General features: G+C 39.5%; 1 protein-coding gene across 7 annotated transcripts in view; it reads left to right on the top strand.

Moving 5' to 3' along the window:
* GRIA4 (glutamate ionotropic receptor AMPA type subunit 4) overlaps positions 1–13,462 on the top strand; it is a 369,710-nt gene that overhangs the window by 299,636 nt on the left and 56,612 nt on the right. For 5 of the 7 annotated variants that reach the window (XM_036103774.2, XM_078059068.1, XM_036103776.2 and 2 more), the window contains exons 7-9: positions 1,801–1,968; positions 3,177–3,281; positions 8,602–8,712. In XM_036103774.2, the coding sequence (XP_035959667.1) occupies positions 1,801–1,968; positions 3,177–3,281; positions 8,602–8,712 (384 nt within the window). Of the gene's footprint in view, positions 1–1,800; positions 1,969–3,176; positions 3,282–8,601; positions 8,713–9,957; positions 11,225–13,462 lie in introns of those variants that run through there. The other 2 variants (XM_036103781.2, XM_078059069.1) reach the window with 2 other exon arrangements.

Raw genomic sequence — 13,462 nt, 5'->3', positions numbered from 1 at the left:
TCGTACAAATGCATGGACTTCTTAAAACACAGCAAATGCATTTGCTTTTTGGTACCATCTCTTCTCAGCTTTTTCCCCCCTATTAAAAAAGCAACAGTGTTTTTTTCCTTTTTCCTTTCTTGATCCTAAAATACTAGCAGGGCATTCTTCTCATGCCCTTTATGTCTTTAGTAAGTTCTCCTTTATTTCTTTTTTTTATTTTCTTTACAAAACAAAACAAACAAACAAAATGATTTGGTGGCTTTCTCTAGTCAAAGATGTGCTTGGTCCATGCAGGAGAGGAGGTACATTCCTGTTTGGTTTCGCACCTTGCTTAAGCACCTTCATTTCCGTCAGCCTCCCCATCCCTGTCCATAAATCTATTTTGTCATGTCTTTGAAGAATGTATTGCAAGGCTGTTAATTTATATGTCCCACGTACATCTTTCTGATGAAGCTTTTTAACCAGGTTCTCTACGCTTGAAAGGTTCTTTGTTAGGATTTCTCTTCTTTATCTCATCCACGTTTCAGCCTCTCTTTCCCACAATGCCAGCTGGTGTGCCTACTACTCCTGGGGCCTAAGTTTGCTTCCTGCAATTTGAACCTCAAATGATTTTTTTTTCTTTTGCAAGCAGCCAAGCAAGGAGATCATCCTCCGTATTCCGCAGCACAGAACTACCCTGGCACAGGCTTAGGATGTGTTCCTCCCCGAAAACGGACAGTATGGATTTCCTGAGACAGATCGTGCCGGTTTTCGGCCATGATTAGCCATGGTGCTCTGCGGTGCTTCGGGAGAATTGTCCCCTTTTCCACATGTTCAGGAAGTCCCTAGTCAAACTGTACACATGTTCCCTGTTCCTTTTATTTTCAGCTTAAACTTAAGCTACATTTTCTTCTGTTTTTCCTCTGAGTAGTGCTTTTCCTAGCCCGAATAATGTTTTTCCCAAGGGCTTTGTCTTTTCTCCCAGAGAAGTGAGGGGGAGTCCTCAGAAAGCACATGGCATGCACTTCACTTCTCCACCCTGGCCCTGGGTTACAGTGGAAATGGGGGTGGGGGGGAGACTCATTACACCCGCACACGTACTCACAACCGGTGGGGGCAGAGCGATGCTCATTCCTATGGAGCGCAGTGACCAGTGTTAAATCAGCAAGTGTTATTTCTGGCATCTTAGATCTAAGGAGTGGTAAACATTCCCACATTCTTCTGAGAAGCCAAACCCACACATACACTTCAAGTCAGCAAACAAATGTGAAATCTCAAGGAGCCGTGCTCGGCATTTCGGAAGAGGCATCCCTGCCCCTCCTGGGACAACCACAGCCCGGGAGCCAAGGCAGAAGGTGGCCGTCATGCACTTAGCCGCTTATACTTTATCTCTTGCTACTCAGACACGACGAAAAGAGGTCTTGCTTTTCTCAGCTGATGGAAAACTGTGCATTCGAATTTCTGTTCTTCAGAGTGTGTTTTCTCCTTTTAAAATCAGAGTGGTAAAGGAGCGCCTGAGTGGCTCAGTCGGTTAAGCGTCCCACTCTTGATCTCAGCTCAGGTCTTGATCAGGGTCTCAGGGTCCTGATTTTAAGCCCCACATTGGGCTCCATGGAGCCTACTTTAAAAAAAAAAATCAGAGTGGTAAGATTTGGTATACATTCTTTATAATAAAATGATAATAGAAATTTCTGAAGCTAGAATCAATTAATTATCAGTAATTTACTTATCCTTCAGACGGGCGGGTGCTTAATGTCATAAGCCCAAAGAGCCCCCCTGACTGTTTCTGGATTGATAAGATTTTACCATTCACCATTATAATTACTTTCATTTTGTTAGTACACATCTGCTCTGACTTATGATGGAGTCCTTGTGATGGCCGAAACGTTCCGCAATCTTAGAAGACAGAAAATTGATATTTCCAGGAGAGGAAATGCTGGGGATTGTCTTGCAAATCCTGCCGCTCCCTGGGGCCAGGGGATTGACATGGAGAGGACACTCAAACAGGTAACTCACAATTTTATTTAAGTGCAGTTTATTTCACAGTCCTGTTTAAGTGGCATATTCAAGAAAACGGAATAATTTATCTGAGAATAAATATATATTATAACTGCCATTTTAATATATTAAGCCATTATCATTTTTGAGACATTTCTAAATAAAATACTGAGTAGAATACTATTTATATCTTATGTAGATGCTTAGTCAAGATAAACTAGGTTACGCCACAGTAATAGCCCCAAGTCCCAACGGCTATGAATAAGAATGTTTCTCACTCAATCAAACGTTATATTAGGAGGGATATCCTGTGTATTGTAATCACTCAGGGACCCAGGCTGACAGAGAAGCTACCACCCAAAATGCCACAAAGGGAAATCGAGTTATGGAAGATTTCAGATTGGCGATTAAATGCTGTGGCCCAGTGGTGGCACTCATCACAGCTGTTTACAACTCACTTATTTTAGTCACATAGGCCTACCTAACTACAAGGGCTCTGGGAAGTACAGCCTATCTTGGGTCCAGAAAGTACAAGATCCAGAAATATTTTTTAAACACTGCTAATGACTACCTCAGTAGATCTTTAAATTGCCTTGTAACCTTGGATTAAGTAATTTGTTTATTTTTCTCTGTTTGGGTTATACTAACATTATTTTTCAAATGATTAATGGAATATGTATATATTTTTAATATTAATGTTTTAAACATTCTGAAATACCCTGAGTTCAGATCCTAAGTAAAAGTGAATTAAAAGGAAATTTGGAATAAAGTAAACTTGAATTTTTTAATATATTTATATTTTGAACTTCTTAATTTTAATAGTATCAAGGTGAAATATGATCCACTATGATTAGCAGGATTACTTAATGTATTATGTGAACACATAAATTGAACCGAAAACTAACTATGAATGAACCATATTTCCTTTCCTATAGGCACACTTCAGTATTGAGGAAGTATTCTTTATCACATAACAAAAAAAACATATTCCTCTTTCAAGTATAGAGCAGAAGTGCTTATATTACTATATTACCTTTGATTTACATCTTTCAGCTTATATCCCAGAAGCTCAAATACCCTTTGGTTTTTTAATGAGTTATGTATAGTTTATAGTTCCAAACCCAATGTGTTGTCATAAGCCTAGCACATGAAGTCAAGATTTCTGTAAGCAAAATGGCCCATGGAATATATGTATGGATTTTATTTTTCATTAATAGGTTCGCATTCAAGGACTGACAGGGAATGTTCAATTTGACCACTATGGACGTAGGGTCAATTATACAATGGATGTGTTTGAGCTGAAGAGCACGGGTCCCAGAAAGGTGAGCTACACTCAACCTGCTTTCTTAGTTTGCATTTGACGTTCTTAAAGGCTTACAGGTAAAAGGTAGCTGAATATTCTGCATTTGTTTTTAAATGTGAGTACTTACAAATTGTATTTTTTTATAATCTGTGCTGAAATAAATTCTTGTGTCATATAATTGATATGTAATGGTGTGCCAAAGCTGAAACAAACTAATTTACATACTGTTTACATCCTTTATCCAAAGTGGAAGCAATATTTAAAAAAAAAGACTTAGCAAAAAGAATCCTGAAAAACAAAATGTACTCTGCAGGAAAGTACATCTTGCAGGTTAAGAGACCTACTCACCTCCATGCAGTCATTTATGAAATCGTCAGAGAGAACAAAGGAAGCTACTTCTAAGGAGTGGGCTTACTGAGAACTGACTATATGTTCTTGAAATAAGCAAGTAAACACATTCCAATGAGCAAAAGAAAGAGAAGGTAGAAGATGAGATTATTAAGATTATCACTTGGCTAGTGGGGGAGAGAAATACCTGAGAAACTCTAATTGAGGGGACAAGGAGGTTGGGTGGGAAGCTGACAGATTCCTGGATTTCGGGAGTTAACTCCGCTGGTGGTAGGATGTGACTAGGCAGATCCGTGGTCTTCCAAACATCCAGAAAGTACCGGATGTAATGGAACCATAGGATCCCACCCCGGTAATTGACAACGACATTTTATACCTAACATACGTAATGTTTAACATTCCTTTTCTGTAGGATTAGCTAGAATGCTCAAGGAAGAACATGTTCAGTTACCTTATCTAAAAATTCTGTCCAAACACTTGGCTGTTTTAAAAAACTTTCTCATATGTGATTTCCTGTTAGAATGTAATAATGATAGCTGTAATTTATGAAATGTCTGCTGTGTCCCAAACACTGGACTTGGTGTAATTTAATCCTCACAACAAACCTGTAATGCGAGTACCATTAGCTCCCTTTTTCCAATGAGAAAATTATAGCCCAACAGGTTATAGTTACTTGTCTAAGGCTCGTAAATGAGAAAAACAAGGATTTTAATTCAGGTGTGCCTGTCTCTGGAATGGTTCTGCATCATCATTCCACCCGAGTAGAACCTGCTCTAAAGGAGTTTACTTTCTGGTGGGGTAGAATACAAGTTCCATGACAGTTAAAGAGAAGACATGTGGAGATTCTAAAGAGGAAGAGATTACTTGCAGCTGGGAGAAAACAAATCGAAGAAGGCTTCATGGAGGAGGTAGGATTTAACGTTAGCCAGGTAGGCACGGAAGCTGGAAGCGGCGAGAACTTGAAGTGAGTCAGGGAGGGAGGACAGCTGAAGTCACGATGGGAAGTGTCAGAGGCTCTCCTGGTTACGTTTTGCTCCAGTCTGTTATGGGACATGCTTCTGTGTGCACAAGAAGGAGAGATTTGGAGCTGCCGTGAAAACCATCCCTAGCTTTTCAGCCTCTCAGTGCAGGCTGCCAGCTAATTAATACAGGGACGCTGCAGCCTACCTGAACCGGCTCAGCGAGGGCAGGAGACAGGTGACTGCCGGGGAGCAGTGCTGCCTGACGGGCCCCCCCAAAGACTGCCTGCAGCGGGGCAATGAGACGTGCTCCCAGAAGAAATGTACTGAGTTCCGTGTCCACACCGACTTTACCCACTCTGTCCGCACACAGCCAGCAACAGGAAAGGAGGCCCGTTTGGGGCAAAATCCTGGCCGCCCTGGAGCGGACTCCCCAGGCCCCTCAAAACACGGGCTCACTGGTGGGTGGAGGCAGAACCTTCCTGCCACACACCAGACGTTGCAAAATTAGCCACTTAAACAAGCTTCCTAAAATGCAAAAGACAGTCCCATACTTCACAAAACAGTTAAGTACCAAAAGCAAAATGACCTCTCTATAAAAGAAAGAATAATGTAAAAAGGAGACTGGTGGTAATGAGTGGTAAGAGCAAGTGAGTTATTTATGACACTGAATCCTGCCATGGCCTGTTGGTAATGACAATTAAGGTTTTTTAAAAGGGAAGCTAAAGAGGGACTGGGGAGAGTGAGGAATGTCTTCACACTCAGCTGACACCCATCTAAGACTCTTGAAAGAAATATGAAGTGTAAAATCGTGTAAACTCATCCGTCTTCGTTTTTCTGTGGCAGCGATCAACTTGGGCATTCTGTCAGGAATATTAAACTTAAAAATGAGCTACCACGAGAAACACGCTGCTGATGAAATTCAGCAGTATGTCTGGAAAGTGAGCAATCGCTCTTGTAAATGGGACACTTGCCAGCAAGGGAGTTGTCTCTGAAAATAGATCAGAGTCTGCCCATCAGATCGTCTGACTGCTGTAGCAGGAGCCCTGATGCAGGGACTCGTTCTAGCTCTTTCCGAAGTCCTGGCTCCTAAGTGGGGTGGAGTCTTCCCAGCCCAGTGACCCCCCAGGGAATGCCCCAGAACCAGATGTGCGTGCTTTCAGGAACTCTCAATTGTAAAAATTTTATGTATTGAGAGCAGGTGATAGGCCAAACACAGACATGGAAAATTGATGTGCATTTTTATATATAATCCTCACAACAACCTGAAAGAGAGATCTATCTTTTCTCATTTTAAAGAAGAGGAAAAAGTAAGACTCAGAGACACCGAGGAACCAGCCCAGGGATGTTCAGCTCAAAAGACATGGAGGGGGTTGGAAACCAGGGCTCAGCTAGCTCCAGAGCTCACTCTCTTGATTGCTATGAAATACCATCAGACCCGGAGCCCGTAAGAGTTCTTTTTAGGGCTGGTGTGGGAATTAAGCCATATTGGGGTGGGGGGGAAGGTCTGGTCCTATCAGCCCTCCAAGGAACAAGCTTTGAGTAGAACAGGGGCTCCTCCTGAACCCAATCCCTACATTGCAGGCAAGGGCCACTGTAAACACAGAGATGTCTACTCGTAGTGTGGTGGTGTTTACGCACAATTCACCTTTAGGAGTCCAAAGAAGACAAATATGTTCCTGACATCCCTGCCAGTTGAGTGATTTAAACACTTCCATATTTTTGCTCCAGCATTACAAAAGTATTCTTCACCCAATTTCTGTCTCTAGGAAAAATGCCTACTTCCCTGTCTGATTAAATAGACCAGGCATGCAAAGAGTTCTTAGTACATTGTAAAATGATGTGAAGAACTAGAGAAGGAAACCCCATCTCACGTGAGGTGTTCTAGTCCAAACTTTAGGATTCCTTTCTTCGGGAAGTGACTCTCTGATGCCCTTCCCAGCGTGTCTATGGCCCAGTGAGATCTAGCATGAATGGTCCCATACCCCAAACCACATCTTCCTTTTTTCACAGAATTGCAGGTAAATATAAGGCAAACAGATACAGTTAGGTAAAATTTTGCTCTTTAGTTTAATTTGTCAACACTTCTAAATCATTTCTTTTAAGGGTAGATAGTCGTGAAGCTGTTTTAAATGCAAAATGTCAAGGTCTTGCCAACATCTGAGGACTCTTCAGAATGTCCCAAATCTGTGGTTTTTCTGTTGTGGGATCTCATTAATAAAGAAAAATGCCTTTCCCAGAGAATGGGCTGCTGAGACCTGGAGGGCGGCTGCCTCGTAACCAAGTGCTAAGCTGTGAAACCTATTTTCATGTCATATAAACCATCATGAGGAAAGGAGAATTAACAGGAGGCAACTGACATGTTTTGTCTTTTTTTTATTTTGTAAGTACACGTAGGAATTGAGGCTGCATGAGGATGTATGTACGTCTCAAAGGCATACTTGTTTTTAAATTAACTGTTTCGCTGAGTTATTAAGTAAATGTCAGCTACCAATAGATTCATATGGACACTTGAAAACTATTGCTGAACTGATAGATGTTCATAATTTCAAATCAAACTAACAACTACAGCCAACCGTATTAATGAAAATTCATTTCCCCCATCTATGCTGTGCCTGTATGTGCGACATCTGTGAACAACACAGCACCTGTTGCCGACACATTAATGCTTACTTTATTTCAATACGTCCACAAATACTAACACGACAGTCAAGAAAGTTGGAGGAAGCAGGAGACTTCCAAGAACATATTAGAACCAACAGTGAATACAGACCAGTAAGCAGTTACATACATTTTATCGGAGACAGGAGTTTGATCAACTGTATCCAGAAATTCAAGAAAGAAGTTGGGCACGCATTGAGTGCACACGCACTGGGGAGGTCGTGGAGGTTGGCAGCCGCGTGGGTGGACTCGGTGTCTTACAGAATGTTTGGAATTCCGGCCCCTCTGGGGTGTGACCCCCTCGTGTGCTGTTAACCTGCTAGGTCCTCATCTCCAAAGGGCGGGTCCCTGTTGCACCTACCTCTACATTTGCTGTGTGTATAAACCTTGAGATGCGTATTTAGGTGCTCTGCCCCAGAGCAAGCAGTACTAGCCATTCCTAGTACTTAGTAGTTGGCAGGATACAAAGAACCCTAAATTTCCTTTAGGACCCCATTAGAGTTTCCTGCTTTGTAAAGTACTTAACTAAGTACTTAATATATTTTATGGAAAGGACTTTCTTTCACCTCTAAGTGAGAAAGTAATGTAAGGATTTAAAAATAAAAAAATACAAATTTGGGTGCCTGGGTGGCTCAGTTGGTTAAGCGACTGCCTTCGGCTCAGGTCATGATCTCAGGGTCCTGGGATCGAGTCCCACATCGGGCTCCCTGTTCAGCAGGGAGTCTGCTTCTCCCTCTGACCCCCCCCCCCCGCCTCATGCTCTCTCTTTTATTCTCTCTCTCTCTCAAATAAATAAAATCTTTAAAAAAAAATACGAATTTAAGTGTAATCTTCACAAGTGAAAATATTGTTCATTAATATTAACCTCGGATGTATTTAGCATTTTAGAAATGGTCAGATTTTTACCCAGTGGCTAGGTTATGTAAAACCCCAAACTATTTCTATATTGCCTTATATATGCAAGTCTTTTTTGTTAAAAATACCCTATACATATTCCCTTTATGGTAAAACCTGTAACATCATTGATAAAATCATGTAAATTAATTTTAGAGGGTGCCAGTCAATTCCACTAGAAGAGAGGATCAACGTAAAATGGTATTCCATCTGTATCCATATTCTTTTTTGAACGTCTCCTTCCCCAATGTCTTGGCTGCTCCAAGACTGTAAATTATGAAGTTGCCAAATGTACAACCAGGCAGTATCATTAATGTCAGAAAAACTGGCTCATCTTCAATTAAAAAAACTTCCAAAACCTCCTTTTTTCTCCATTTTAAATTTGTTTGCTTACTTATTAATACCCCTCATGGTTCCAAAAATAACTAGAGAGAACTGTTCTAAGATGTGTTTTCAAGAATTTTCTCTGTTTGGCAGGTTGGTTACTGGAATGATATGGATAAATTGGTCTTGATTCAAGATGTACCCACTCTTGGCAATGACACAGCAGCTATTGAGAACAGAACGGTGGTTGTAACCACAATTATGGTAAGTTTCGGTCTATGCTTTATGCTGTTTCGTCTTGTCCACAGGCAGCTTTAATCCCCCAGCTATGGTGAACAGGGTAAAAGCTGCATTGTAGCTGGGGTGACATGCATGTTCTGATCCACAAAAGTCTGTTGAGGCTTTGAATAGGTTTGCCCTGAGCTTTGAATACATTCAGTACTTTTATTTGTATTATCTTTCGTTGCAATGTTCTTGGAAAGATCTCATGTGTTAAAAATGGAAACTGTCACACTCTAGTTAGAAATGGATGAAATGCTAACATTCCAAAGGACAAAAGAATGAACATGAAGAATCAGCAACCTGTCACATAAAAACATCTGGTAGTAAACACCATATTATTGTCGTTACCATGTTTTTATGACATCAATGTAATAATAGTTAATAGTGTCAAAATTGATCACTTTCAAGTAGTTTAATCATTGGATAATGATTTGCCTTGTCTGTTTATAATAGTGGGGATATGAATGTAAAGATTTTAATGAACGTGTTTTATACAACTAAATGCTTTAGAAATAAATTTTGTTCTCTATTTATTTTTAATGTGAAAAGGGTGTTCTGCACCGATTATTTTTCTCATTGACCAATGACAAATACACAGTACAATTTATTGGACTTCTAAGACTTAAGGAAAGTATGATTGCTCCATCCTGTCACATCATAAAGTGGAAACTACTCTAAATTTTAAAGAAGTGTTTTCAAAGAGATCCTCAAGAAATTACCTTTTCAATCATAGAATATTGTTGAAGTCAACCACACCCTTTCGAGTCCATGCTGGTCAAAGGAGATCAACAATCGGTACCTATAGCTTCAGCTCCCTGTCTCGTTAGGCAGAACACATTTTTAATTATTTATGAAGCCCTTACTCTAAATAAAGTGGGAGTACTTTATGTCAGTTTCTAGCTTATGTAACTGTGGTTTTTAGTAACGTCAAGTTATTTCCAAAAATTTGGGCACCGAGGTCAAAGCATGAAAATGCCAGAGAGAAGCGTTCATATGTTACCATGAGTGTTCTCTGTGTCACATCCCCAGCAGCCATGTCATGTTACTCCACCAAGCCTTGGTGGGAAGTTGATGATTTTAGAATGCAACCCAACCAACAGCAGTTTTTGTGTAAGAGTGCAAAATGCACTCCTTCTAGCTTAATTTTGTAATAGTTGCATGGGACTTTTGAAAAGCAGTATATATACATATATATATATATATATATATATTTCTTTTCCTAAAAAGACACAATAATGGAAAGTCATACTTCAGTACAGTCCTCCTCTTTTCAGCCTCTGATGAAGAATCCTATTTTAAGAAATTGATCAAGAAAGAAATGAGTTCCACGCTGTTCGACCATTCCTAACTAAGGCTCAAGTCTTGTTCTCCTGTGTAGTAAATATAAGCTAATTTTTCATGTGGGATTCTTCTTGGATGACCAACTCTGGACTACCAGAAAAAAATTTTTTTCTTAAGTTCTGTGACTTTTCTGAGATACTAGAACAAAAGAAGAATTAATCCTCATCTTTCTCAAGAAAATATATAGATGTTGAAAGAGAATCACTTAGCAATTCTGACATAGCAATTCCCCTATCCTGAAATGAGGTCATTGTACATAAAGGTGGAATTATATCACTCCTAATTCCAAGTGAAGGTTTTCTAAAAGTAAATATCTATGAATTTGTGTGCTTGATTCTGAATATACACAATTGTTTTCTTTAAAGGTGTTTTGAAATTTTGCCTGTTCTATGTGAAATAAAGTGTCTGAATGTGCATTATAGGTATAATGTAGAGAATCTCCTTTCCACCCCTATTATTAAAGGGGCTGGAGATAAAATTCTTAAAACCAAAATATTGAATCAGTTTGCAAGCATGGCTCATTTTCAGAAAGCATGCTACCAAAAGATCAGTTAAAATGATTGAGAAATTCAATTGTTTCCTTCATACATAAAGAATATTCTGTAAAGCTGTTGTTTGACAGTGGTGTCATCAGTATTTTTGCTATCAAAATAGTGCAATACTAGTATTTGTCTTTTGTATAAAAATGTAATCTTCGTAAAATAATACCTCTTTGGGCTTTGCAACTGCATAATCATTCAGTGATTAAAAAAAGAACACTAGAATCCTTTCCCTAAACATGTTCCTTGTATTTGCTTTTGTTGAGAATGGTCATCCGGGACCTATGACAGTTCCACCATCTCATTCATGTTGAAAGAAATATGATTGCTTCTAGACAAATGAGATATTGGCACCTGCGTGTAATAATCTCCCAAATTCAACTGAAAACTCCCAACACAGATGGAGCTGGTTAGACCCCGTAATATGTGCAAGACAGCTATCTAGACACGGAAGGTTGAGAGTGTTGCTGCCCTGGAAATCATTCACTTTGATCAAAACTGATATGGCCTTGCTGTTCTTCCCATTTGTCTTTCCTTGGTGTATGTTGTTATTTATATGTTGATACATTGTAATGATATATGCTGTTGTTAAATAAAATTGATTGAGAAATTCATTTATTCATCCATAAATATTTATTAAGCGTCTGCTGTGTGCTGGGCACCACTGTGAGCCCAGGGATATGCTAGAGAATAAGACCGACAACAGTCCTATGCTCAAGTGAGTTTATATTCCAGTGAAAGAAGCAAACAAACAATAGATAATGTAGACTAGATATCATTCTTAAAGAAAAAGTGGCTCCAGCTTTCTGTACTGTTGAAATTTATTTTTTCTTATAACAGTATTGTCTACCTGTGACGTGATCCTCGTTTTAATGGCTCATTTATTCCACCTGAATACCGTCGTGCTGCATAACTTGGCTGAATCTCAATAAAAAGTAAAATTGGCAGCATCATCCCATGAGGATCATGACTACAAGGTTGAAAGGTCTCAAGTTTTGAGTTCAGATGCTATTTTCTGTCTTTAAGGCGTAGTGACTAGAAATTTGATAAAGCCTGTAATTGTATATGAGACTGTGAGTCATGCTGCTGTTCTGCGTTCTCGGGAATAGTTTCTGTCAGCATCGGAAGGCGGCCAGATCTGTGCCGTGCGGTTTGCATTCCCGCAGCAGTTGAGGAGAAGGCAGCGTGCAGTGGGGAGACGTGTAATCTCACTCTGGCTGCCGAACTCTCTGGAAAAGCAGAGATAAAGCAGTATTTCAGCCAAGCCCGTTTTCCCCCAAATGTTCAGCACTGAAGCTAAACGGTGCTTATGATGCATTCCTCAGCTAAGAAGCTATTTCTTACCATCTTGTTAACGTAACAATCCTTTAGGAAGATTTTCTGTAAATCCCCATTTATTCACTGCATAATTATGTTACAAACCTGAGAGCGGTTTTACTTACCACACTCGATCTTTCCAGAGGTTACTTTTTTTATACCTTTTCATTAGATGTTTGATATTTTATCTTCTCTATGTAGAATTTTATAGCTGCACTCCACATATATACATGTGCATATACAATACACACGTATATTTTTATATCATATATACATATGTACATATATATACAAAAATATACTTATTTCTTCCTTGCACTGAGTATTTCCCCCATACATACACCTGCCTCCAAAGGGCTTAGCACTCAACTAGTTTTGAAATACCTTATTTTGAATAAATTTAAAACTGCGCAGCCATCCAATTTGCTCATTTTTTCTCTGAATTGAATAATAATATGTCAGTTTCTCCTTTTAAGAATTTTACCCAGGGGATAAATTGTCTACCTCCAGTAAGATTCTTTGGAGAAAAGCAAATATCCACACAGCAAATAACTTCGGTTGATACTACTGATTTTATTATTTTAACTCTTTGCAATAGTAATTTTAATGAATTATATTTTTATGTTTAGAAAACCTTAAAGCCTTTCTAATAAGTATCTGTTTCAACAGCTTTGCTAAATATAAATAATCCAAAAAATTTTATCTCAGTAGGAAAATACTTTATTGATTGGAAATCATCTTAATTCATTTACACAAACGTTTCCTTAAGCAAGCCCTAATGTAGCAGGTTTAGACAGAGATTGATTTCTTTCCTGAAATAGCAGAGCAGATGTAGAACACTACCCATTATGGAAATTTTAGTAATAAACTCATAATCACTAAGAAGTAATGCATTTAAAATAACTTCTGAGGAGTTATGTTCCGCAGAGCACGGTAGTTGATGATAAAGATGGTAGGTTAGACTCTTAAGGCAGAAGTAAGAGGTTATATTCCACTTCTCTGATCATTCCATTTTTATTCACAGTTGAACACCTGAACTCCATAAGGACTCCTTATCAAAGATGCCCCACAAATCCTCCTTAACGATTGGCTAGGACTCATTTTCCATTATATTGAAAAGATTTGGTATTTTCTTCACCCGTAGTAGCCCCAAACACTTGTATTAAATCCTCCCCAGAGGGCGCCTGGGTGGCTCAGTTGGTTAAGCTACTGCCTTCAGCTCAGGTCATGATCCTGGAGTCCCGGGATCGAGTCCCACATCAGGCTCCCTGCTCAGCAGGGAGTCTGCTTCTCCCTCTGACCCTAACCCCTCTCATGTGCTCTCTCTCATTCTCTCTCTCTCAAATAAATAAATAAAATCTTTAAAAAAAAAAAAAATCCTCCCCAGATATGCAGGTCAGAAAGGCTACTTGGGGGCAAAATTGTCAGGTTGGGTTGGTGCAAAGGAGAGGTTGGGAGAGCATTGAGGATCTGCTACTCATGTAGGCTTAATATGAAAGAAAAGCAAAGACACACTTGAAGAAAGTGAGGGGCGC

The sequence above is a fragment of the Halichoerus grypus genome, chromosome 11, assembly GCF_964656455.1.
Source record: "Halichoerus grypus chromosome 11, mHalGry1.hap1.1, whole genome shotgun sequence".
Classification (NCBI taxonomy): domain Eukaryota; kingdom Metazoa; phylum Chordata; class Mammalia; order Carnivora; family Phocidae; genus Halichoerus; species Halichoerus grypus.
The sequence above is the reverse complement of the archived record's forward strand: the minus strand, read 5'-3'. Positions and strand labels throughout refer to the sequence as shown.